The sequence below is a fragment of the Amblyraja radiata genome, chromosome 2 (assembly GCF_010909765.2).
Source record: "Amblyraja radiata isolate CabotCenter1 chromosome 2, sAmbRad1.1.pri, whole genome shotgun sequence".
In the NCBI taxonomy this organism is placed as follows: domain Eukaryota; kingdom Metazoa; phylum Chordata; class Chondrichthyes; order Rajiformes; family Rajidae; genus Amblyraja; species Amblyraja radiata.
This window is the reverse complement of record NC_045957.1, coordinates 106,708,192-106,734,745: the sequence shown is the minus strand read 5'-3', so window position 1 is coordinate 106,734,745 and position 26,554 is coordinate 106,708,192. Positions and strand designations below refer to the sequence as shown.

Here is a 26,554-nt window from a genome sequence, read left to right as displayed (position 1 = left end):
ACACAATATATTGATCCAATACCTGCTGATAAGCGATTAATGGGTGTTGAACTCTTAGATTATGTCATTATGCATAAAATAACACCCGTGTTGGAGTGAATCGTGTAAGGGGATTCCTGGTCCAATTTACTAAATGATAGGCGATCATTAGAAAAAACACACAAAATGTTTGCTGTGCTAAGTGCCTGCAGAAAAGGAAGTTGTAAATGAGTGTAGATTGCTGAATGACCTATGGAGTGAAATAAGTAATTCATTGAACATGCAATGATAATAAAACCATAAAGAAGGATAATTGAACTGTATTCTATGAGTCAGAATCGGGACAAAGGTGCAATGATAAAGTTAAATGTGATTATTGAAATTACTGATGGTCTCGGTGATGAACATGACATGCTTCTATTCCAGTTCTGTGGAATGTGAGGGAGGCAGAAGAGGCCAAAGTGGGGCAGGAGGTGCTTGATATTGCGGGTGGGTGGGTGGCTTGGAGGGTGCTATTCTACACCTGTCTACACCTGGCTCCGGTGTGCACCTGACAAAGATTCTCCAGGCTCTCAGTGCAAACGGATTGTTTTCTCTGGAGTGTTGGAGGCTGAGGGGAGACCTGATTGAAGTATATACAATTATGGGGCAGGGCAGAGTCAGAAACCTTTTCCCCTAGGGTGGAAATGTCAAAGATTAGACGGCTTAGCTTTAAGGTGAAAGGATAAAGTTTAAAAGAAATATGCAGCAAAAGTTTCTTTGCACAAGGAGTGATGGGTCCCAAGAACACACCGCTATGGATGGTGGTGGAGGCAGATACAATAGTGGCATTTAAGAGCCTTTTGGAAAGGCACACGGATATGCAGGGAATGGAGGGATGGGATCACATTCAGGCAGGGAAGATTAGTTTAACTGGATATCCTGTTCAGCATGGAAATTGTGGGCCGAAAGGCCTGTTCCTATGCTGTACTGTTTTATGTTCTACGTATTCCTAAATGCTCCTCAATTTTATGTAGCCGTTGGGCCAGAAACTATCATACAATATGGTACAATTTTTCAAGGTGGCTTTGGAAAATTCTCTGCCACCGTGGTGTGAAGTCTTTCTACTGACCGGTTAGCGCGCATCAAAAGCATTTCACTTTACTTCAGTAGACGTGACAATAAATAAACCAAACAAAAACAAATGAAGGTCCTGCTTTGAGGGTTCGGTTCCAGGCATGAGAAGGATAATACATGTTACCTGGAGATGTCGGCCTTCAAAAGGACAATGAGTGAGAAAGTTTGAAGAGATGAGCACAAATGGTTATTTAATTGTGGAATATTGATTTTAGAACCTATTGATTTTTATTCAAGAAAATATAGACTGTTCAGATGGTTTACACAAAGTATTGGGACAAATGCAACATATTTAATGACCTCCTGGTGCTATTTTATGGTCCAGTGGAGATAATATTGTTGAATAACAATCAGATAAACCACAGATGCTGGAAATGTGAAATAAAAACAAAATGCTGGTAAGTCGGGCAATCTGTGTAAAGTAAAGCGGTTAGCTTTTCAGGTCTGGCACTATCTTTCTCCATTCTGGTGAAGCGTCCCAGACCCAATATGTTAACTGTTTCCCTGTCCAGAGACGTTACCTGACCTACGGGTTTTTCCCTCAAGTTCCCTATAACCAAGAATGCGTTGGTGTATTAGAGTCTGCAGAAATTACTGTCATGTGCTATAACCATCTGGGGTGGCCAGTATTCACTCCAGCATGTCCTATTTTTATGTTAAATGACATGTTGTCATAGGGGTGTTAATAAAGCACATTCCAGCACAACCATTAGAAAGATCTTTCTATTTGATAATGATGCCACCATGTGTCTTCCGGCACAGATTGAATTGAAACAGTATAATCCAAATGGCTATTTTACCAAAGCAAAGGTGTTCCACCTCTCTCTGAATCTGGCAGAAGTTGGTGCTGCTTGAAATCTTTAACATATCCTGATTTGCTTGGCAACGTTATGAAACGTTGCCCCTTCAGTAGATTCCCCTACATTGTGCAGAGGAAGATGAGCAGGAATAGATCATGTGGCATCTTGAACCAGCTCCACCAAACAATAACATCATGAGTGAAGTGGTCTGGTTTTTACTCCACTTTATTGCTTATTCCCCGTAACTCTTAACATTCCTAGAGTCTAATACTTTATACATTCCAAAGTGATCCAACCACCAGTCACATCTTCCCATCCCCACCGCTTTCCACCTGCTACAGAGACTGCTGCCTCCTCAACTCCTTGGTTCACGTCCCAGTCTGTCCAAACCACCCCTCCCCAGGTACTTTCCAACATCAGTTTTAGTCATTTAAATAAAATAATTTGAAGTTATTTAAATTTAATTACAGTCATTTAAATCTGGCAGCTTGGTAAGTCTAGGAAAGGTTTAGAATTTGGTAAAGGTTCTGAAATGGTAACTAACACCAGTGATGATATAACTATGGGTTACTTTGAAATGTCAGCCAATGTCAATCCAAATGTGATTTTGAACAATTTGAATGAATTAAAAATTTTTAATTTCAATATTGGTTTCAAAACTAATACCAGTGTTTCTAATTATTCTTATTTAGTTTCGCTATGCAGATGGTGGTGATAAATTGTTGATGGTGCTGGGTAGTGTTGCTGCCATAATTCATGGAACTGCCCTGCCACTCATGGTCATAGTGTTTGGGGAGATGACAGACAGCTTTGTTCATGATGGACTTATGAAAAATATAACAGGTAAATAAATTCACGACTCTTCCACAGAAACCACAGAAGCTTGAATACTTGCTTTCCTCTTATGTAAGTACATAGCTGCATTTGTATAATTTTGAGCAGGAAATGGAGGAACTGACCAAATATATATACTTTTTGTAGGTGGAAAGGTCACTTGTGATTTTAACTTTCTGGATTATCAAGATAATGCAGTTCTGTTGCAGATATTGAACAGTATAATTTAACCTTTTGTACACACTTTGGTCATATTTATTTGTCTTGAGTTGCTAGCGTTAACTCTGAGAGAATACTCTACATGCACTGTTATTTACACATTCAAATTCATTAATTTCAATGGCGACTTTATATAACTTACAATCAACTGTCAAAAATGCGTGCTAGCAGTATTTGATGCTCTCACATAAATTTAGTGCTAACAATGCAAGACCATGTGTTCACCTAAATAAAATGTTGAAGGTTTTGATATATAAACGTTCACCAGAGCCATTTAATTTTGGTTAAGATTGGACTAAAGAAAGATCCTGTCCCATAACGTCACCTATCCATGTTCTCCAGGCATGCTGCCTGACCTGCTGATTCTCTCTAGCACTTTGTGTCTTTTTAAATATATAGGTTTCATTGCACTTCAGTTTTTACTCAAAATATATCTATCAGTTATTTTTAGATGACAGTAAAGAAGATTTGTCTTTTATTGGGATCTGAATTTGAAAATGCACTGCTGTAGCAAGTTGGCTAGAAGATGGCACTGGAGCGGGGCGACCCTTTGTCTGTCCTTCCCAGAGAAGAATCTATTATCTCATACAATTGCCCTAAGTCAATAGACAATAAGTGGAAGAGTAGGTCATTCAGCACTTCGAGCCAGTACCACCATTCAATGTGATTATGGCTGATCATCCCCAATCAGTACCCCGTTCCTACCTTCTCCCCATATCCCCTGACTCCGCTATTTTTAAGAGCCCTATCTAGCTCTCTTGAAAGCATCCAGAGAACCTGCCTCCACCACCCTCTGAGCCAGAGTATTCCACAGACTCACCACTCTGTGAGAAAAAGTGTTTCCTCGTCTCCTTTCTAAATGGCTTACTCCTTATTCTTAAACTGTGCCCCCTGGTTCTGGACTTACTCCTTATTCTTAAACTGTGGCCCCTGGTTCTGGATTTCTCTTTTCTATCTGTAAATCTATACAATGCTGAGAATTATATTCTGCACTCTGTTTCTTCCCCTTTGTTTTATCTGTTGTATTTTTGATTTGTATGTGTGTACTGTATTATCTGATTGGACAGCATGCAAAACAAGTTTCCACTGTACCTCGGTACATGTCAGTAATAAACCTTAGCATTTTTTTTGCCGTATTGTTATTTTGCTTCATGACATTAGTGCTGAGTATTTACAAGCTGGTCAAATTGTCATTCCCTGCACTTTTGATTTTGAAATGTTCACCCCTTCTAGTAAAACATCAGCATATTTCAGAACTAGATCAGAGATCGGAGAGAAGTAACTGCCCTCACTTTACCAAAGCTGTTATTTAATGACAACTGACGATTTCTGGAACAAAGGTCTAACCTGATTTAAGACAAGTCAGAGTAAGAATGCCTTATCTTTATTTTAAAGATTAACAGAGATGCTGGAAATCTAAAATAAAAACAGAGAATACTAAAAACACTCTGCAGGTCAGCCAGCTCTGGGGAAAGAGAAGCAGATTATGGATTTTGGGTTAGAGACATTTTGTTTGAACAGTAAAAGAGATACAAGAGAGGGAAGGAAGGTGATAGAATGGAGGGATAAGACAAAAATATATATCTGTGATAGGGTGAGAGCAGTTAGAAGTTGGCTGTTTTTTTTACTCATGTTGAAAGTAGCAAGGTGTGGGACATGTCCTGTAGTTTAGGCTGTGCTCATGCAGAGAGGGAAAATGGAGCAAAATGACAGATAGACAACCAGCAGAAATGGCCACTTCCAATATAGAAAGGCAATATGGGTTACCTAAAATTGGAGAGTTATTTAAATTTCATTTCTCCAGTTGGTCATGGCAATTGGACTCGTGCTTTTGGACTAATGGTGACGAACTTAGAATGCTAGATCAGTAATTTCACCACAATCCTTCTAAAATATCATCATGAGATCTTCTGAATGTAAGTCCAAAAATGCACTGCACTCTCAATATGATGCTGGAATATTAAACCAGAATTTGGTGCTTCAATCTCTGGAGCGGGATTTGAACCTTCAATCTCCTGATTCAGATAAGTGTTCACCACACTGAACTTTTGCATCAGGTGGTTAAATCTTGATGTGACCATAATTGGTTACTTGCAAAATGATCACAATGTGTACGTGTCGGCCAAGGTAACAGCAAAAAATTGTGGTTTCTTTTTTAATGTCTCTTAACTTCCCCTTGTAAAGTGTGACGCACTGTTTTGATGACACTGAGCTGAGTCAGGCGATTTAATTCAGGGTAGTGGTCGGGGAGTCTGAACTAGTTGCAGTACTCTGGTTTAGAAAGAGGAAGAAGGTGGTTTCATTTGTTCCAGCATTTCCTCCCAATATAACGGTAGAGTGAGACACGGATCACAAGAAAGTTCATCACCAGAAATCCACCTAAAAATATTTGCAGTGTCAGAACCAGTTTTGAGCGCTGAGCTCTTGCCATGCCTAACATCTGAAGCAGCAACTAGGACATTGTAGTCATAGAAAAGTTCAACAATGATTCATGAGTATGGAACCAAGGATGAAAAGGTATGGAGGTAGATTTTGATTTTCATCCGTGGCTGGCAATCTAATAACATTCCCCTGCTCTTCACAAATTTGGCTAATTTCCAATCTATTTACTTCAACAGAAGTACAATTGACAAATTCTGTAAAGTCTTCAGGTGTGTAGATTCCTGCTCAGATGATGAAGTTCAAAAGTCAACCCAATGATGCTATGATAAAACAAAACCATAAAAGGAAGAACATGGAACAGTACAGCACAGTCCAGGACCTTTGGCAAATAATGTATGTGCCAATCATAATACAAATTTAAACTAATCTTATATGCCTGTGCATGGTCTCCTTCCATCCCCGGCTAATTCATGTGCCTGTCTAAATGATTTTTAAACATTCCTATTGTATAGGGCAGCATAGTGGCTGCCTTACAGCACCAGAGACCCGGGTTCGATCCTGCCTACAGGTGCTGTATGTACGGAGTTTGTACGTTCTCCGTGTGACCTGCGTGGGTTTTCACTGGGAGCTCTGGTTTCCTCACGCACTCCAAAGATGTACAGGTTTGTAAGCTAATTGACTCGGTGAAATTGTAATTTGTCCCTAGTGTGTGTAGGGTAGTGTTGGAGTGCGGGGATTACTGGTCACCACAGACACAGTATTAATTAGCTCTCCGAGCCATAACCTGGATTACTCTGCACAACCAGAATTTCCTGTCAAACAGATCCAAGGGAGAGTGGCGAATTGGATTAAAAAATCTGATCAAATGTTAAAAAGCGGCCTAGTGGCAGGAAGCAAAGAGTAATCCAGGTTATGGCTCGGTGAGCTAATTAACACTCTGTTAATCAGCAACACGTCATAGGTGATCAATCAGGTGAGATAAATAGAGCGGCAATGTCAACACAAGACATGTGATACTCGTGAGCTTTCCTTCTTCTTTTGTTCAACTAAGACAATGGGGGATACTTGGGTCTTCAGAAATCCAGAGGCCACATACCTGCACAGTATGCTAGACTCAAACAATGCCAGAGAATTGTTTCTTTACCTGGAAGTATCGTTTGGGTGGTGGGAAAGGAAGAGGGGAAAGCTGTTGCATCTCCTGTAACTCCATGGGAAGGTGCAGGAAAATTGAGCCAGAAGTAAACAATTAGCCAATTGGGCAGGTTGATGAGACGGATAGACCACAAGACTACACTAGAATAGACTTCCTGCGAATGAAAATACTTTTTTTCTGTTTGGCATGTTTTTAGTTATCTCTCAATTTTGAACTCCTCAATTAATCCTTCCTCATTCTTGTTAATTCCAAAGAAAAATACCTGGGAGGAAGGGCAATAGCTAATTTTGCTCTGGGATTATGGGGAGAAGGCAGGTGATTAGGATAGAGAGGGAAAAATAGATCAGCCATGATCAAATGCCAGAGCAGTCTTGATGGGCCAAATGGCCTAATTCTGCTCCTATGCCTTATGAACATATGAAAGCAGCATATTGATCAGCTGGAATTATGGGGAGAGAAATGCATATGGACAATCTGGACAAATCTGAGATGCTGCACTTTGTCAGGTCAAAAATAAGAGAAAAGAATGGCAGTAAATGGCACGATCCTTCAGAGCATTTACGTACAGAGAGATCTTGTGGATGCAGGCCCATAGCATCCTGGAAGTAGAGAGGTTGATAAAGAATGAGGGTAGGCCCAGTAGAAGTATATAAAATTATGAGAGGCGGATATATGCCAGATCAAATGATTAAAAAGTGCCTCAGTGGCAGGAAGCAAAGGGTATTGGTTAACAAGAATTTTAATGAATGGTGGGATGTATGGAGCTAGGTTCTGCAAGTCTTGGTAATAGGCCTCTTGTTACTGATGTATATGTTATTTGGATACAAACGTGTGAGCTATCATTAAGAGGTTTGTTGCAAATAGAAAAGCTGGCTGGATGGATAGACAATGAAGAATTAATTTTAAGGTTATCAGAAAATATCAATGCAAGTCATATGCATAAATACAGTGAGCTGCAGGGACAATAAAAATATTGCTTACAGCAGCTTCGCAAGCACATCAACGCAAACACTCCAAAACATAAATAATACATAAATTACACATAAATTCTGCAAGAAAGTAAAAAAGAAAAAGAAAAAAATTCTAAATAAACAGGACTAGCTTAGATAGGGGATTTTGGTCATCATGGTCAAATTGGGCCAAAGGGCCTGTTTCCGTGCTGTATGACTCCATGACTATTTTTGACACTTCTATTCCAATTTCAGTCTCATTCTTGTTCTACTGTGAGAGCAGGGAGACTGCAGTTGATAATATTAATAAAGCAAAACAGAAATGGAAGATGACTTCACCTCCCTACATTCCATCTCCTTACTATCCCATCACAACCTTACTACCTAAACTCTTTGGTTTGATCTTCTTTAATGGAGCTTAATGACATTAATTGATCCTGAAACTAGGTCAACTTTTCTCAGTGTCACGCCTGAAACATTCTTTCAGCTTCAGAAACTACATGTTGAGTCAGAGACTACTTGTTTCCTGACTCGGTGTCATAGCATTACATACTGTGAGTGTGTGCGCGTGCGAGTGTATGCGCGCACGTGTGTGATATAACTGCGTGTGAGTGCACGTGCATGCTCGCGTGTGCGTGTTGTCTCTGTGTAGATACTTAATATTAAAATATCTTGCATTCTATACTTCCTTTGTTATCATTTCCTCATATTTATGTGATGACGATTTCAATGAATGTTACTAACTTGAACAGAAGGACACGTACTAACTGCAACATATCCATTCCAGCAAATTCAACGCTGAATGTAACTGGTGATTTTACCGAAACATTGGAGGAGCAAATGACGAGGTAGTTAACACATCAAAGGGGTTATATTAATTTTGTATTAATTTCTATAATCATACTGGTTGGCTCCAGTTGATGACATAAACATATTTTTGTAATTTCAGAATTGCAAATAATTAGAATTAAGTTACGCCTGAAGTTATTCATTGCACCATCAACTGTAATATCAGTTTAAAATGATATTGTTAGGATGATGCATTATTGATCTGGCACAGATGTAAAGTAAAACATAAATCGGAAAGAAAACATGATATTTGATTATATTTAGCTTTGGTTGTGAAAGTGCACCTTGATGGTTAAAATATGAAATAGGATAATCTCCTGGTTGGTCCACAATTCCAGAAGTATGATCTCTTTGAGGCATTGTCGCATGGTAATAGCAACATTTAATTGACAAGGATGCATGTAACTTTCAAACATTGCTGCCTGGTTGGAAACTTGTTGGAGCAGATTTCTTAATAAAACCCACCTGATTTTAATTCACTTTAATGGAACAAACAAGGTTATTCTACAAAGGATGGACAGTCCTTTTCTTGGTCACCACTCAGATTAGAACAGAGAACAGTACAATGTAAGATCATGCCCTTCAGTTGACAATATCTGTGCCGAAAATGGCGCCAAGATAAATTAATCTCATCTGCCTCATATAATCCATGGCCCTCAATTCGCTGCATATCCATGAGTTTATCTGAAAGTCTCTTCCATTTCCACCATCATATCTGCCTCCACTACCACACCGAGTAGTGCATTCTGGCCACGTAGCACCCTGTATGTAAGGGAAAAACTTGCCCTGCACGGCTACTTTATATTTTGCCTCTTGCACATTAACGCAATGCCCACTGGTCTATGATATTTCCATCCTGGGAAAAACTTTCTGACTACCCTATATATGCCTCTCATCATTTTAGTTACTTCTATTATCTGTCCCCGCAACCTCTGCGTTCTAGTGAAAATAACCTTTCCTTATAGGTAATAGCCTCCAATCCATGCAGAATTCTGCATCACTTTTGCATCCTTTCCAAAGCCTCCACATCCTTCCTGTAATGCGGCGACCAAAACTGTACACAATATTCTAAATGCAGTTTAACCAAAGTCATATAAAGCTGCAACATACATTCCTGATTCTGATACTCAATGCCAATGAAGACAAGCATTCTAAATGATTTCTTTACCATTCTATACCATATTTCTGAGGAATAAATATTGCCAGCAATTTGTCCTGGACCAGCCTCACCAAAGCAGTGGCCAAGAAAGCGCACCAATGCCTCCACTACATTAGAAGGCTAAGGAAGTTTGGCATGTCCCCAACAATCCAAAATGCAACACCTTCATACCGCTGAATATTTTGACAATCTTTCTCACAGTCCACAATCCCAGCAACCTTGGGGTCATCTGCAAAGTTACTAACCAACCCGTCTTCATTTACGTACAAGTCATTTATATATATTACAAACAACAAAGGCCCCACCACCGATGCCTGTGCATCTCCACTGGTCACAGAACCCAAGCCTAATAAAGCCCTTCTACCACAACCTTTTGTCTTCTATCATTAAGCCAGCTGTGAATCCATACAACCAAATCATTGTGAATCCTGCACATCTTAATCTTCTGGAGCAGCCTACTATGGGGGACTTTATCAAATGCCTTGTATAATTCTTGTAGACTGCTTCATACCCTCCTTACCCTTATCAATCACATTTATCACTTTAAAAAATCCAATCAAGTTATTAAGACATGACCTGCCACATACGATGCCATGCTGTTTGTCGATTAATAACCCATTGTCTTCCAAATGAGAGTAAATCCTATCACAAAGAATCCTACCCAATAACTTCCACAACACTGATATGAGGCTCACTGGTCTACAATTCCCTAGATTCTCTCTACTTCACTTCTTAAACAAAGGAATACTTTTTGCCACCCTCTGGGATTGCAGAGTGGGTGGCAGTAGATGCTGAATATCAAAGAAATTAAATTATTATTTATTGCCTCGCAACAGCTTCATATTAATTGTCTAATCCCAGTACTTTTATTTCAATGCAGTTTTTTTTCTTCTTTGCAGATTTTCCTATTACTATTCAGGAATAGGGGGAGGTGCTTTAATTGCAGCCTTTATGCAGATTTCCTTCTGGTCACTGGCAGCAGCAAGGCAGATAAAGAAAATAAGAATTGAATTATTTCATGCTGTGTTGCGTCAAGAAATTGGATGGTTTGATGTCAGTGAGGTCGGTGAAATCAACACCCGTCTAACTGAGTAAGTGATCACAAATACAGACTTTAATTCATATACAGGAGTATATATATATTCACTCTCACTCTCACTCTCACTCATACATACATACATTGTAAGGGCCATTATTAGCAAGGAAATGGGGTTTTAAATTCTCTATAGAGAAGACAAAGACAATGGTTTTCACAAGGAAGAAAATTAAAGAGGATGTCCAGTTAAAACTATACGCAACAATTTGGAAAGAGTTAAAGATTTCCGCTTCCTGGGGGTTCATTTTGACTCCAGATTAACATGGAGGGTCCACATTACAAAAGTAATTGAAAAATGCAAAAAAGCCATCAATGTAATGAGATGCTTGGCAGGTTTAGAGTGGGGAGCAGATGTATTATCTCTTAAACGTATTTATGTATCACTGATCAGATCCAGACTAGAGTATGGCAGTATAGCTTATGGGTCAGCATCTAAGTCAGTGTTGTCCGAGTTGGACAAAGTCCAAGCGGAAGCTCTAAGAGTCTGTATAGGAGGTGTGCGGACATCACCTGTATGTGCACTACAGGTGGAAACTGGGGAGATGCCGTTGAGACTGCGCCGCAGACAACTAATGGCTAATTACTGGCTAAGCCTTAAGGGTCATGGAGAGAACCACCCAACAAAACAGGTAGTACAGGAGTGATGGGAGAGAGGGATGGCTCAGTCTGGAAGCTTCGGCTGGGTTGGAGGAGTTGTGGCAAGGGACATGGGAGAAGAGGACAAAGAGTTCTGCCCTCCAGTATTGTGGCCATCTGTGCCAATATGGTTACTGAACATCCCAAAAGTTGATCTGGAGATATGGGAGGCAAAAAGGAGGAACAAAAATTCAGACCTAAAGACAGAATATCATAGCCATATAGATAATAGATACAGGGAACACCTCTTAATTTTCACAGATGGCTCAAAGGATCCAGTAGCTGAAACAACAGGGGCGGCTGTGGCAGTCCAGGGGATGAATGTTGAGCTTTACAAAAGAACAAACAACTATTTGACAGTATATACAGTGGAACTGTACGCTATTTTGATGGCAGTTCGGTGGATGGAACAGGTGCAACCATGTAAAGTAGTAATATGTAGCGACTCATTATCTGCAATCCAGAGTATTGGGTCTGGTGCATCCCATAGGCGGCCTGACTTAGTTTATGAAATCCTGCTACTATTAAGCCAAGTGACAAGGAGGGGCAGTGACGTGACTTTGTTGTGGGTCCCAGCACACATTGGTGTTCTAGGGAATGAAAAGGTGGATAAATTGGCAAAGGAGGCTGTAAAAAAAAGAAACATAGAGGTAAACTTACAACTATCCAAATCTGAAGGAAAGCACATTGTGTGGAAGAAAATAAATCAGGAATGGCAACAATATTGGGAACAGGAGACAAAGGGGAGACACCTCTATTCACTACAAAACAGAGTGGGCATTACAGCAAGAAGAGGGGGGAACAGGAGGGAACAGGTAGTATTAACAAGATTGCGGATAGGACACACTCACCTGAACAGCACATTAAAAATATTGGGAAAACACCCTACTGGGCTGTGTGAGGAATGCCATCAACCAGAAACAGTTCAGCATGCTCTAGTTGCATATAGGAGATATGAGACAGAAAGAGGATTTATGATCATTGAAATGAGGAAAATTGGATTGACAGAAATATCAGTAAAGAACATTCTAGAGTGTGGAGGGAAAGGAAAAGGAATAAAGTTGTTGTTTGATTTCTTGAGGGCCTCTGGGCTTATAAAAAGGATCTAATATAAAGACATGAGTACTGTGGAATGAAGCCAGAAGGTGGCAGCAATGCAACATTGCGGATGCCGGCTGCCGTAAAACTCCAAAGAAGAAGAAGAAGAAGAAGAAGAAGAAGAAGTAGAAGCATTTAATGTTCATCCATAATTCTCTTTAAGATGATAGAGGAGTTTCAACTCATTGAATTGCTGTAAACCTTCTGGCAAAAGCACCTCCACAATTCTGAGCCAATGAAGCATTATCCAGGATGTTCTGGGACTAGGAAAGAACCTTTAGCCAATTATGTTTCCATAAACCTGAAGCCCTTTTCCTACTCAGTAGAATTTGTGGGTCTGTGGGGTGATGTCAAAAAGCCTTGGCGATTGATGTAATCTGTTTCATAAATGAAGCAGACTGCCAGTAAAACGTGCTGGTGGTCAAGGGAGGAGATGTTTAAGGTGGTGGATATGGTGGCGGTCACGGAGGCTGCTTTATTCTAGACGGTATTGAGCTTCTAAAGTGTTATTGAAGCTGTTCTCAACTGGACATTTGATTAATATTCCTTTACATTCCTAAAGTTCAAGTTACATTTATTGTCACACACGCCAATTGGTACAGTGAAATTTGAGTTGCCATACAGCCACACAAATAAAATAAAATGAACACAACATTATAGAATTTAACATGAACATCCCCCACAGCGGAATCAATGTTTCCCACTGTGAGGGAAGGCAATAAAGTTCAGTCATCTTCCTCTTGTTCACCCTTGGTTGGGGTCTTTGGGCCCTCCGCAGTCGCTGCTATGACGGCCCGATGTTCAGGCCCTCTCGCCGGGATGATCGGAGCACGGCGTCGGAACGGGAAGAACACTCTCAGCGGCTTGGAGTTCCGAATCAGCCATTTCTGACCTCTTTCCCCACCCCCTCACACCCCCCACATAAAAAAAGACTAAGATCTCCAAAAACATACTTTTTGACATCCTAAAAATAACAAAATGGGTGAAAGGGCGGGCAGCTGCTGGTAAAGGAGCCACACTCGATGGCGCCACCACTCGGTACCATGAATGCAGTGGAAAGAATATGTGGAGTCAATAATAAAACCACATGTTGCTGGAGACTCAACCTCCTCCCTGCTTTACCAGCCACAATACAGTTTGTGACCAAAGGTGATCCCCATTATCTTAATGATGACAAATTGGCGATCGTTATGCGCCTTTGAATGGTTAGGCTCATCTTTGTTGGAGATGGTTATTGCCTAGCACGTGGCACATGAATGTTATTTGCCACGTATCAGCAGAAGCCTAAATGTTCATATTTTGCGACATGAGAACATAGACTGCTTTATTATCTGTGGAGCTTGAAATGGAATTGACCATCTCATGATGGAGGAACAGTAGTGGATGACACAGTCTGGGCTTAAATGATTTACCTCGAACAAACAACACAATATTTGACATGTGCCAGTTATTTAAAGACCAGCTGATCAAAATTCAGCACCAACATGTTCTAGTGTTGAATGACAATCAAGAATGACAAGGTTCAATGGTACTTTATTGTCACATGTATTTAAATTGAAATTATTTTTTTGGATGCAGTTTAATGACAATCCTACTACACATTATGCACAATTATACTAATTATGAGATAATAGACCACTGAGTCAGTGCACAAGTGTCGCTACGTTTTACGCGCCAAGTTGATTTCGGTTTGGTTTTGCATCTTTTGTTTTTGATTTAAGTGCAGATGTCTCATGCCTGCAGCGCTTGCAAAGGAGGGAAAACACCAGCAGGTCCATTGAGCCTCTCCCATGCTGTTGTGCAGTTTCTGCACTTTTTAATTCCCAATTACCTCTCTCAGCAATAGCAACAATAGTCCCAACACTAACCTTTGTGAAATGCTCTTTCCCCTCTGCTGCCAAGCTTGGTGATTAGTTAAACCCTCCATTCCTCTGCTTTCTTTTTTATTCTCGACTTGCTACCTGTTCTGTCACTGCTTCCCTGACACTTTGTTCTGAGCTAATGAAGAACTGCAGAAACCCTATCTTACATATAATTTGTGCACATCATTCTCGATATAGTTCTAAACTAAGGCAGGATCACTTTTATTTTTAATTATACACAGTTCTTAACTTATTTTATTTGTTTTTATAATGCCCTTGTGATTTTACATTGATTCATGCATGGTTGGGAGGTTATTTGGCCACTGTAAATTATTTTATTGTGACATGTAGCGAGAAACATTTTGTTTTGCAAGCTATACAGGCAAATAATGCCATGCATGAGTACAGTTAAATCATACATGAGTATCACAGGTAGTGCAAAACCAGGAATGCATCGAAGTACAGAATGTAGTGTTACAGCTACATAGAAAGTGCAGTTTTTTCAGAAAGCACAAGGGCCACAATGAGATAGATTGGGAAATTGGAAATAAATCCTTAGTTATGAGATTCTAGAGTCTAATTAGAGTAGGGAAGAAGCTGTTCTTAAATCTGGTGGTGTACTTGCAAATATTGTATCCTCTGTCTGATGGGAGAGGAAGAAGAGTGAATAACCAGGGTGTAAGTTAGTCCTTGATTATGTAGGCTACTCTCCCAATGCAGCGTGAAATGTAAATTAAATCAGTTGACGGGAAGAGTGGCTTTATTCACAACCTTCTGCAATTTGTTGTGGTCTTCGGCAGAGCAGTTGCCAAACCTTGCTGCAATGTATCCCGATAGGATGCTTTCTCAAGTGTGGAAGAGGTAATGGAGATGTGAGGGGAATGTGTGGGGAAAAGGTTTCGGGGCAAATTAGTGAGGTGAAGGGAATACTTTGTGAGGCAGCGTAGACCTGATCGGTCAAAGTATCGTCCTTCCATGTATGGTGTGATGAAAGAACACTCGTGTCCTGATCTTTGTACACGGCTTTAAGCACATAATACTGTGTTCCACACGCATTTTGGTATTAAACCTATCCTTGTTCATGAAATTTGGTTCCTCTCCATTAGGCAGCACCTGTCATCTGTGGCCCCATAAGGGTGTCAGGAGTTATGGGGAGAAGGCAGGAGAATGGGTTTGAGAGGGAGATGGATCAGCCATGATTGAATGGCAGAGTAGACTTAATCTCTCTGACGCTTTGATATGAGCAGAGTCATTTTATTAAGCCAAATGGCTTAATTGTACTCCTAGAACTTATGAACTTACAACGCACTTCCAAATCAATCTGTGACATATTTTACATAGCTAATGTCCTAATACCAACCACATAGAATCATAAATAAATTAAATTGTTAGAACACCAAGGCGGCCATTTGAGCCATTGAGTGTGTCATATATATGTATGGAGCACAAGACGTTAGTTCTGGAGCTGAATGAGTGGTCCAATTAGTTATTTCTTGCCTGTTATTGTTTAAATGTTTGTACTTCAATGCTGCCATTGTGACAATAGATGTTCAAACAAGTTAGCAGAATCTGATTTTAATATATTTTGGCAGCTACCAAAAGGCCATTTTTAGCTCCTCGAGTGTAACCAGAAAAAAGGTGGGATTGACTACATGGGATGGAACACTGTTCTTTCACCATTCCAGCCTGCTAATTCATATTGTCTCAAATTTCATACAATCAAGAGGATCTTGATGTTGCCAGATATTTAATAAACATCCAACAGTAAATGTTTCTATGCTGCATGAAAAACTTCTGAATGAAGCTTACAAAAAGATATAACAATTTATTGAAACCAGGGAATATGTCAAGCATCTACCTGGTTGATAGATCCACTGTGATGGCCTTGAAGGCATCAAACTCCAGTGATGAAAGAGCAATGGAAACCCTGAAGACTTGAAGATTAAATAACGAGTCATTGCATACTGCTGTTTACCAGATGACATTCTTTGATTGTGTTCTGTTTGTTTTTCAGTGATATTTCGAAAATAAATGATGGTATTGGTGATAAAATAGGCATTCTCATACAGTCACTGTCCTCCTTTGTAGCTGGGTTTGTGGTTGGCTTTATAAAAGGATGGAAGTTGGCATTGGTGATTCTGGCTGTGAGCCCCGTTCTGGGAATCTGTGCCGCAATCTGGGCTAAGGTCAGTATACTTGACTCATTGCTTTAATTCAAACACAATCTTGTATTTTTAGAATTTGTTGAGTGAAATTTAATTTTCATTACATGACCGTCACATAACAATGCGATTGCCCTGTGTCTAATCTGCCTCATTCCTCCTCCATAAGTTTACTTAAAGTTCTACACCCATGTTCCAACTTCACCAATCATCTTTGCATTTACAAATCCACATTGACTTCCAGTTAAGCAATTACTGAACTTAAAATACTCAATTATGTTTGCAAAACCCTTATCTCCTCTCTGCTGGGCAAAGCGTAACCCCCTCCAAGTTGGCCAAAAAATAACAGCTCTTTCCCAGTTTTGAATCATCGGTCCATCCCATTTTAAATCACTCCATCTTTGATAACTATGCCTTAAATGAGCAATTCTGGGATGTTCTGGGTGTTCTGGGATATTCCTACCAACATTCACTGCCACTTCATACCACTTTATTTCTCCTAATAGACAGAGTCATAGAGTGATACAGTGTGGAAACATGCCCTTTGGCCCAAATTGCCCACACCAGCCAACATTTCCCAGCTACACTAGTCCCACCTGCCAGCATTTGGTCCATATCCCTCCAAACCTGTCAAACTGCTTTTGGGTTGGAGATTGCAACCTTCACGTGGTCCGCCCTGTTTGGACGAATGCAATCAACCTGGCATGCACAATCAAATAAGACCAAATAGAACAAGTTGTCCTCCAACTTTAAGCTGTGCACGCCATATGCAAGAAGAAGAAACTGCTTTTTAAATGTTGGGATAGTCCCCGCCTCAACTACCTCCTCTGGCAGCTTGTTCCATACACCCAGCAGCCTTTGTGTGGAAAAAGGTTACCCCTCAGATTCCTATTAAATCTTTTCCCCTTCACCTTAAACCCACAGTATGTCCTCCGTTCCTTGATTCACCTACTCTGGGCAAGAGACTCTGATCTATTCCTAAAGGACCCGATCTATTCCTCCCATGATCTTATACACCTCTATAAGATCTGGAAGTTTATTAATATGTGGCTTGCTGAGTGGGTTTTATCGACATAAGCAGCTGTATAATGAGGCACAGGTGCAATGAAACGCTTGAGGAAAATTATGTTTGCCAACCTTCCTGAAAAGTATCTTGTATTTTTTTCCTCTAGGCTAAAGGTAATTATTAGCTGCAATTTATTGTCGGAAGCTTTGGTTTTGTAACTGCGTGTTTGTATTGCGTATCCAATATATTGAACCATGTCCACACAAAGACACAGTCTATGCTAGAGTAGCTCAGTGGGCCATGCAGCGTCTCTGGAGAAAATGGATAGGTGACATTTTGGATAGGGATCCTTCTTCAGACTTTGAAGCCTTTGACGTCTGAATCTGAAGGAGGGTCTTGACTATGAAATCATTCATATCATAGGAGGGTTGCTTTCAGAACACATTGTGACCCTTTGAAAACCTATCCACCCGTGAATTTAGGAATATTTTGTAGGGTGTTGTAGTGGCCTGGATGAGGTCAAGAAAAGGCCAGGCAGGTTCAGAAGCAGTTTAATCAATCGTGGCAAACACACAGAACGCCCACGAGCTGCCCTTGGGAAACCCCGTAGCCAGACAATCGTCCCTGTCCCTCATGACCCAAGGAGTGGCCTAACCCCCAGGGACTTCCACAGGATTCCCCCGCCCCCCCCCCCTCCCAAGAACCAGAGGCACGAAATGGACTGGAGGGCGCATGCGACAACCAGCCCGGGTGCGCGTGATGCCTGGCACAGGAACGGGCAACCGACCAACAGATGCAGGGGATGGAGTAGCCACTGGAGGAGGTACCCTAGATGAACGGTGCCCTCGCTTGTGGGGCCGCACTACCAGCACCGGCCGATCAATGTCAACATGCGCTGGCTTCAGCCGCGCAACCGAAACAGTCTCACACCGACCCCCCCATGTCCAGGACGAATGTGGACGAGCCGCTGGAGGGGTGTCCGATGAGCATCCCTGCGCAGGAAGATGAACTGGCAGTCCTCCAGAGCAGATGGAACGTGCAGACTGAAGGTCACATGATGATACGTGGGCACCGGCGCCAGCTTGCCCACCGTCTGCCGAAGACGTTGCAGAGCGTCTGAAGGCTGCTCCACCTGTCCCCATGCCAGCGAGATGAACTCCCCAGGCACCGTCAACGGGGACCCCTATACCAACTCGGCGGAGTGCGGTGCGGTGCGGATCCCCAGCAAAACCCACGGCAGAGCGTCCACCCATTCCGAATCATTGAGCCGTGCCATCAGGGCATCCTTGAGTTGGCGGTGAATCCGCTCCACCAGTCCGTTCGCCTGCGGATGATACGCCGTCGTGTGGTGGAGACGAACCCCCAGGAGCCGTGCCATGTCCGACCACAGCTATGTCCAGCGGCATCCCGAACCGGGCGATCCAGTGCGCTACCAAGGCCCGAGCACAAGCGGCCGTTGAGGAATCAGCCAGCGGAAAGGCTTCAGGCCACCGCGTTAAGTGGTCCACCACGGTGAAGATGTAGGTCATGCCCCGGGACTGTGGTAGCGGCCCCACGATGTCCACGTGAATGTGGTTGAACCACCGCCGAGGTATGGCGAACTCCTGCAACGGTGCACGAACGTATCGCTGCACCTTGGCGGTTTGGCACGAGATGCAGGTGCGCGCCCAATGTCCAACCTGCTTGTGCAGCCCGTGCCACATGAAGCGGGAGGCTACAAGGGCCAGATGCCAGGCAGGTTCAGAAGCAGTTTAATCTATCATGGCAAACACACAGAACGCCCGCGAGCAGCCCTCGGGAAACCCCGTAGCCAGCCAATCGTCCCTGTCTCTCATAAGCCGAGGGAGATGACCCAAGGAGTGGCCTGACCTCCAGGGACTGCCACAGTGTTTTGCTTATTTAATTATTTTAATATTTTTATTATTCGCCATCCCTCGGCGGTGGTTTAATATTTTTAACCTCAAGTTGTGAAGTTCAGTATCAGCAGTCAAATTAAATGTGATTATTTTTGCGACCGAAGCTTTACCTATCCGTTTTCTCCAGAGATGTTTCCACTAATGAGAGAGTTCAAACCCAGAGGACATAGTCTCAGAATTAAAGGATGTTCCTTTAGGAAGGAGATAAGCAGGAATTTCTTTAGTCACAGGGTGGTGAATCTGTAGAAGTAATTGCCACAGAAGGCTGTGGAGGCCAAATAAATTGATATTTTTTAAGGCAGAGATAGATAGATTCTTGATGAGTATGGTTGTCACAGGTTATGGGGAGAATGCTGCCTGACCCACTGAGTAACTTCTGCACACTTTGTGTCTCTCTTTGGTATACAGTGCATTCAGAAAGTATTCAGACCCCTTCACTTTTTCCACATTTTGTTACGTTACAGCCTTATTCTAAAATGGATTAAATTCATTTTTTTTATCAGCAATCTACACACAATAGCCGACAATAAAAAAAGTGAAAACGGGTGTTTAGAAATTTTTGCAAAATAATTAAAAAGAAATAACTGAAATATCACATTTACATAAGTATTCAGACCCTTTACTCAGTACTTTATTGAGGCACCTTTGGTAGTGATTACAACCTCAAGTCTTCTTGGGTATGACGCTACAAGTTTGGCACACCTGTATTTGGTTAATTTCTCCCATTCATCTCTGCAGATCCTCTCAAGCTCTGTCAGGTTGGATGGGGAGTGTTGATACACAGCTATTTTCAGGTCCCTCCGGAGATATTCGATCGGGTTCAAGTCTGGGCTCTGGCTGGGCCCCTTACGGACATTCACAGACTTGTCACAAAGCCACTCTTGCGTTGTCTTGGCTGTGTGCATAGGGTCGTTGTCTTGTTGGAAGGTGAACCTCCGCCCCAGTCTGAGGTCCTGAACGCTCTGGAGCAGGTTTTCATCAAGGATCTCTCTGTACTTTGCTCCGTTCATCTTTCCCTCGATCCTGACTAGTCTCCCAGTTCCTGCCGCTGAAAAACATTCCCACAGCATGATGCTGCCACCACCATGCTTCACCGTAGGTATGGTATTGGCCAGGTGATGAGCGGTGCCTGGTTTCCTCCAGACGTGACACTTGGCATTCAGGCCAAAGAGTTCAATCTTGGTTTCATCAGGCCAGGGAATCTTGTTTAGGTGCCTTTTGGCAAACTCCAAGCGGGCTGTCATGTGCCTTTGACTGAGGAGTGGCTTCTGTCTGGCCACTCTACAATAAAGGCCTGATTGGTGGAGTGCTGCAGATATATAATATAATTATAACACTGCCCAGTCCATCATCGGCTCTGACCTTCCTTCCATCGAGGGGATTTATCGCAGTCGCTGCCTCAAAAAGGCTGGCAGTATCATCAAAGACCCACACCATCCTGGCCACATACTCATCTCCTTGCTACCTTCAGGTAGAAGTTACAGGAGCCTGAAGACTGCAACAACCAGGTTCAGGAATAGCTACTTCCCCTCAGCCATCAGGCTATTAAACCTGGCTCGGACAAAACTCTGATTATTAATAACCACTTTCTGTTATTTGCACTTTACCAGTTTATTTATTCATGTGTGTATATATTTATATCATGGTATATGGACACATTTATCTGTTTTGTAGTAAATGCCTACTATTTTTTTCTGTGTGCTTAAGCAAAGCAAGAATTTCATTGTCCTATACAGGGACACATGACAATAAACTCACTTGAACTTGAACTTGATATAGTTGTCCTTCTGGAAGTTTCTCCCATTTCCATAGAGGAACTCTGGAGCTCTGTCAGAGTGACCATCGGGTTCTTGGTCACCTCCCTGACCAAGGCCCTTCTCCCCCGATTGCTCAGTTTGGCCAGGCGGCCAGCTCTATGAAGAGTCCTGGTGGTTACAAAGTTCTATTTAAGAATGACGGAGGCCACTGTGCTCTTGGGGACCGGCAATGCTGCAAAAAATGTTTTATACCCTTCCCCAGATCTGTGTCTCAACACAATCCTGTCTCGGAGGTCTACAGACAATTCCTTTGTCTTCATAGCTTGGTTTTTGCTCTGACATGCACTGTCAACTGTGGGACCTTATATAGGCAGGTGTGTGCCTTTCCAAATCATGTACAATCAATTTAATTTACCACTTGTGGACTCCAATCAAGTTGGAGAAACATCTCAAGGATAATCAATGGAAACAGGATGCACCAAAGCTCAATTTTGAGAGTCACAGCAAAGGGTCTGAATACTTACGTAAATGTGATATTTCAGTTATTTCTTTTTAATTATTTTGCAAAAATTACTAAACACCTGTTTTCACTTTTATATTATGAGGTATTGTGCATAGATTGATGATAAATAAAATGAATGTAATCAATTTTAGAATAAGGCTGTAATGTAACAAAATGTGGAAAAAGTGAAGGGGTCTGAATACTTTCTCAATGCACTGTAAATCAGCATCTGCAGTTCCTTCTTATTACGTGTGCACACATGTTTATTTTACAGGGGATTGTGGACACGAGATCAATGATCTCATGATCTGTACCTCCTGTAACATCTGTACACTCCATGTGACAGGTTAGAACTATAAAGATCAAATATTGTGCCAAAAGTCCATCCTCTTAGTCTTACAAGATATTGTCTAATCAGTTTATATGGTTTCATTTATCTTTGCCTTTGGCACGACTGGACTTTGAATCAGGTTAAGAAAGAAATTGCACTATCAATAAAGCCACATTTGGCAAAGATTCAACTTATTTTGAAATTTTTTATTGCAAGAATAATCACATTTAAAAAGAATGCTGATACTGAACTTCACAACTTTAAGTTAAAAGTATTAAAACAATTAAATAAGCAAAAAAAACATTCCTAAATTCATGGGCGAATATGTTTTGCAAAGGGTCACAATGTGTTTTTAATTTAACCTTAATTGTAGGCAACAAATTACCAATGTGCTGCCTTATGATATGAATGATTTTGTTGCCACCCTGGGTAATCAGCACAATCAGAACATCTTCTCCACATTTACTGTGCCAAAGGCCTCTCGGATCATAAATGTTACAATCACGTTTATCCTCTTATAAACGTGATTTGAGCCGAACATTGTCAGTTGTTAGTCTGCAGTTCTTTCTTAAACATTGTCAGTTGTTGTATTTTATTTTGTATTAATATTGACAAATCAAATCCTCCCATCCCAAAGTCAGTTATGGTTTACACATCTTAGAGACCTGCTTAATGGATGAAGTTGAAAGCAATTTGGGGGAGCTGTTCTCTCCTCAGAGGCGGGACAAAATATGCAAGGAGTGGATTAGATGTTTGTGTGAAAGTTGAATGGGACATACAGATGTGAGGGAAAAAAACTCAAACAGAAATGTGGAAATAATTCAGTCGGCTAGGCACCATCTGGAAAAAGAAACAGTCAACATCTGAAACATGGTCTCTTTAGCTTTCCACAGATGGTGGCTGACACACTGATAATTTTCCCCAGCATTTTCTGTTTTTCTTTGAAGTGAGAACGTTTCCTTTCCCCCCTGATCCTACGGTGTTGTTATCAAGAGGACAGTAGCTCCAGCTGGGATGAGCTTCAGACTATCCAATGACATTTCTTGTCGTCTTCTACTTGGACAACTAAGGAAATAATTGAATCTTTATTGTTCTTGAATATGAATCTTTATTGTTTTCCATTTTTTTGTACTGATTCAGATACTGACCTCGTTCACAAAACAAGAGCAAAGTGCCTATGCAAAGGCTGGAGCTGTGGCAGAGGAGGCATTATCATCCATCAGAACTGTGGTAGCTTTTGGAGGACAAAATAAAGAAGTTGATAGGTTAGAATTTATATTCACTTTCTCCAGTGCTGATATTGGGGGTCTTTTAGCAATAAGGTTTTGTATTAAAGATGGGATTTATTGGGCCTGAAGACAATGTTTCTTTGCCTGAAGGGTAACATTTTTCACACAAAGGGTGGTGGGTGTACGGAACAAGTGCCAGAGGAGGTAGTTAAGGCTGGGGCTATCCCAACGATTAAGAAACATAGACAGGTTCATGGATAGGACGGGTTTCGAGGGATATTGGCCTAATGCCGGCAGGTGCAACTAGTGGAGCTGGGACATGTTGACCGGTGTGGGCAAGTTGGGCCAAAGGGCCTGTTTCCACACTGTATCACTCTATGACTGTATTGCAATATTGGAAATGCAAACCATTTTTATGTGTAATTGTTAACACCACATACTGTTTACATAGGTGGCCAGGTTGAGTTTATGGTACTGCATTGTCTTGTGGCATAGTCTGAAATCTCCCAATCCAAATGGAACTAATCTCTTAATCAAATTAACACCTGGGCAGGGAATACATCAAAAAGGAAAGACCTATCACACAGTTACTACTGCATAATGTGCAATGAAAACTCAGTTGGCAAGGCTTCCCATCCAAAACCATGATTCCTATTCACCTATAACACCCATCACTGTCATAGAGCCATACAGAGTGGAAACTGGCCCTTCAGCCCAATTTGCCCCTCCGAACAACATGTCCCATCTACACTAGTCCTACCTGCCTGCGTTTAGCTTCTTTCCCCTCTAAATCTTTCCTATCCATGTACCTGTCTCAGATGTTTCTCAAACGTTGTGACAGTACCTGCCTCAAATACACCCTGCAGCAGCTCCTTCCATACACCCACCACCCTTTGTGTAAAAAAAGTTACCCCTCGGGTTCTTGTTAAATCTTTCCCTCCCTCATCTTAAACCTAAGTCCTCTGTTTCTCGATTACACCTTGTCTGAGCAAGAGACTCTGTGTGTTAACCCGATCTATTCCTCTCATGATTTTATACACCTCTATAAGATCTCCCCTTGTCCTCCTGCACTACGAGGGATAGTACCAGCCTGTTCAACCTCTCTCTATAGCTCAGGCCCTCGAGTCCTGGCAACATCCACGTAAATCTTCTCTGCACACTTTCCAGCATGACAACATCCTTCCCATAATTGGGCATTCCTTAATGCTCAAAACTGAACACAATACTCTTGTGTACTCAATATGTCCTCACCAACATCTTATATAACTAGAACTTCTGTACTCAAACTCTGACTGATGAAGGCCCGAAAATGCCATGCACATCTTGTAGTTATGATCCTCACCCTACCTGTTTATAGTTCCAAGGTGTCCGATTGCTCACTGCAAGTACATTCCTTTATCATTTATCCCACTTTACAACAGCCTTCAATGACTTCAGCTTTTGCTAATAAATAAATACAGGGAGCACATGTAATGAAGCTGGTAGATAAGCACTGAGCAAATTGACTTCATGATTCTCATCAAACTCAATCAAATTAATTTCTACCATTATTTAATGCCAATCAATGAAAAATTCCTGTCGAATTAGATCTTTAAATATTTTATTAAATTCCTGATGTAATGGTATGTGTGTGCTGGAATATCATGGAATGTGATTAATTGTTTTGAAGGATATTTGTTTTTTTCTATCTCTTTATATCAACATTGTTAACATGAAGCTAAATACTGCAGTGGTTATTATCTAATGATCATCATTTTATTCAGGTACCTAAAAAATTTAATTGAAGGCCAAAAGCTTGGAATCAAAAAGGCCATCAGCAGCAATTTAGCAATAGGTTTCACCTTCTTAATAATCTATGGCTCCTATGCTTTGGCCTTCTGGTATGGAAGTACCCTTGTTTTGGATGAGGACTATACAATTGGAACAGTGCTTACAGTAAGTGACCTTTTGCATTAAGCATACAAATATGTAAATGTCCCTAGAAGTTGAAGGGATTATTTCCTAACCTTTATTTCTATTCCAGCCCCTTTTAAATGCCATGGGATAATGCAATGTCTGGCCTTATTTAAACTGCATTACACAAGTAGTGTATCAGAAATTGAAGGCCTCTCATACCTAAATTGTATTGATTGTTCCACCATTTAGCCAGATCAAGGCTAGTCTTTTACCTCTGTGCCATTTTCCTGCACTCACCCCATATCTCTTGATTCCCTTAACGCGCAAAAAAGTATTGGTCTCGATCTTGAATGTACTCAATATTGTGGATATAGAATTCAAAAGATTAATTGTGTTCCGAGCAAATACATTTCTTCCCATTGCTTTTGTGAATGTTTGATTGCTTAGCTTGAGACATTGACTTATGGTTCTTGAATCTTTGCCAAGGCCACAACACAACCTGCATCTACGCTGTCAAGCCTTGTAAGAAATTTGCCTTTAATTCTAATAAAGCCTGGACAGTGTGAACAGCGTGTTGTTAACACCTCCTCACTGTGCTACAGTATTTAAACATGAATTAAGCCTTAAGATCGACATCTATACAGATCGTCCATGGTGAGTCAGAGTGTCATAGAACGCTACAGCATAGAAACTGTCCCATCAGCCCAACTCATCTAGGCTCACTAAAGTTGCTTCACCAAGCTAGTCCCATTTGGTCCTGGCCCATATCCCTCCAAAACTATCCTATCCATATATCTAGATGATTTTTAACTGGTGATAACAATGGACTCAGCACCAAACCGGGGCACAGACCGAGAAACAATCCATCACCCTCTTCTTCCTTCCATCAATCCAATTAGCTAGCTCCTAGATTTCATGTGATATAACCTTCATGTCAAATGGATACGTCCACAAATTTCTCATTCTTTACATTTAGTGGAAAGAAAATTGTGAGGACCATGAATCAGAGATCCAATCACCACCCTAAATGTCCTTCTGTCTATATTTACCACAGAAAGCCCTCTTCCAGAATTTACTTTAAGATACTTTGGGAACTTTTAAGCTTTCAATGATAAAAATCAATTACAGTAATGCTGTTCTCAGTGCAAATAAATTGGTTGTCAATATTATTTAATGAGACATTAGTAATGGGTTGTGTAGTGGCCATTTGGCTTTATTTTGTGTGTCATTAATTATAATAATAATAATAATAAATTTTATTTATTGGGCGCCTTTCAGACATCTCAAGGACACCTTACATAGATTAACAGGAATATAAACATATAATCAGAAAATAAATAATAAAGACATCACAGAAACACAAATTAAAAACAGAATTCAGTCCAAAAACAAAAAATCAAAAACACAATGTGAAGAGAGAGCAGCGGCAGCTAAAGCGCGCCAGCGTCCACTCTCCCTTCACGGCAGCCATCTTGGAAAAAGATTAACAGGATTACCTTACAGACAAAAAAAAATCATCCCCTCACAATGGATACCACTGTGGGGGAAGGCACAATGTCCAGTCCCCACCCCAATTTCACCCCAAAGTCAGACCTATTGAGGCCACCGCAATTGCCTCTATG

The 26,554-nt window shown here is 41.2% G+C and overlaps 1 protein-coding gene across 1 annotated transcript in view; it reads left to right on the top strand.

Annotated features, from left to right (window-relative positions):
• Positions 1-26,554, top strand: part of LOC116966556 (ATP-dependent translocase ABCB1-like) — a 97,470-nt gene that overhangs the window by 12,390 nt on the left and 58,526 nt on the right. The window contains exons 2-7 of the mRNA XM_033012933.1: positions 2,588-2,738; positions 8,221-8,281; positions 10,341-10,532; positions 16,148-16,319; positions 22,948-23,072; positions 24,800-24,971. Coding sequence (XP_032868824.1) covers positions 2,621-2,738; positions 8,221-8,281; positions 10,341-10,532; positions 16,148-16,319; positions 22,948-23,072; positions 24,800-24,971 — 840 coding nt within the window. The 5' untranslated portion in view covers positions 2,588-2,620. The remainder of the gene's footprint in view (positions 1-2,587; positions 2,739-8,220; positions 8,282-10,340; positions 10,533-16,147; positions 16,320-22,947; positions 23,073-24,799; positions 24,972-26,554) is intronic.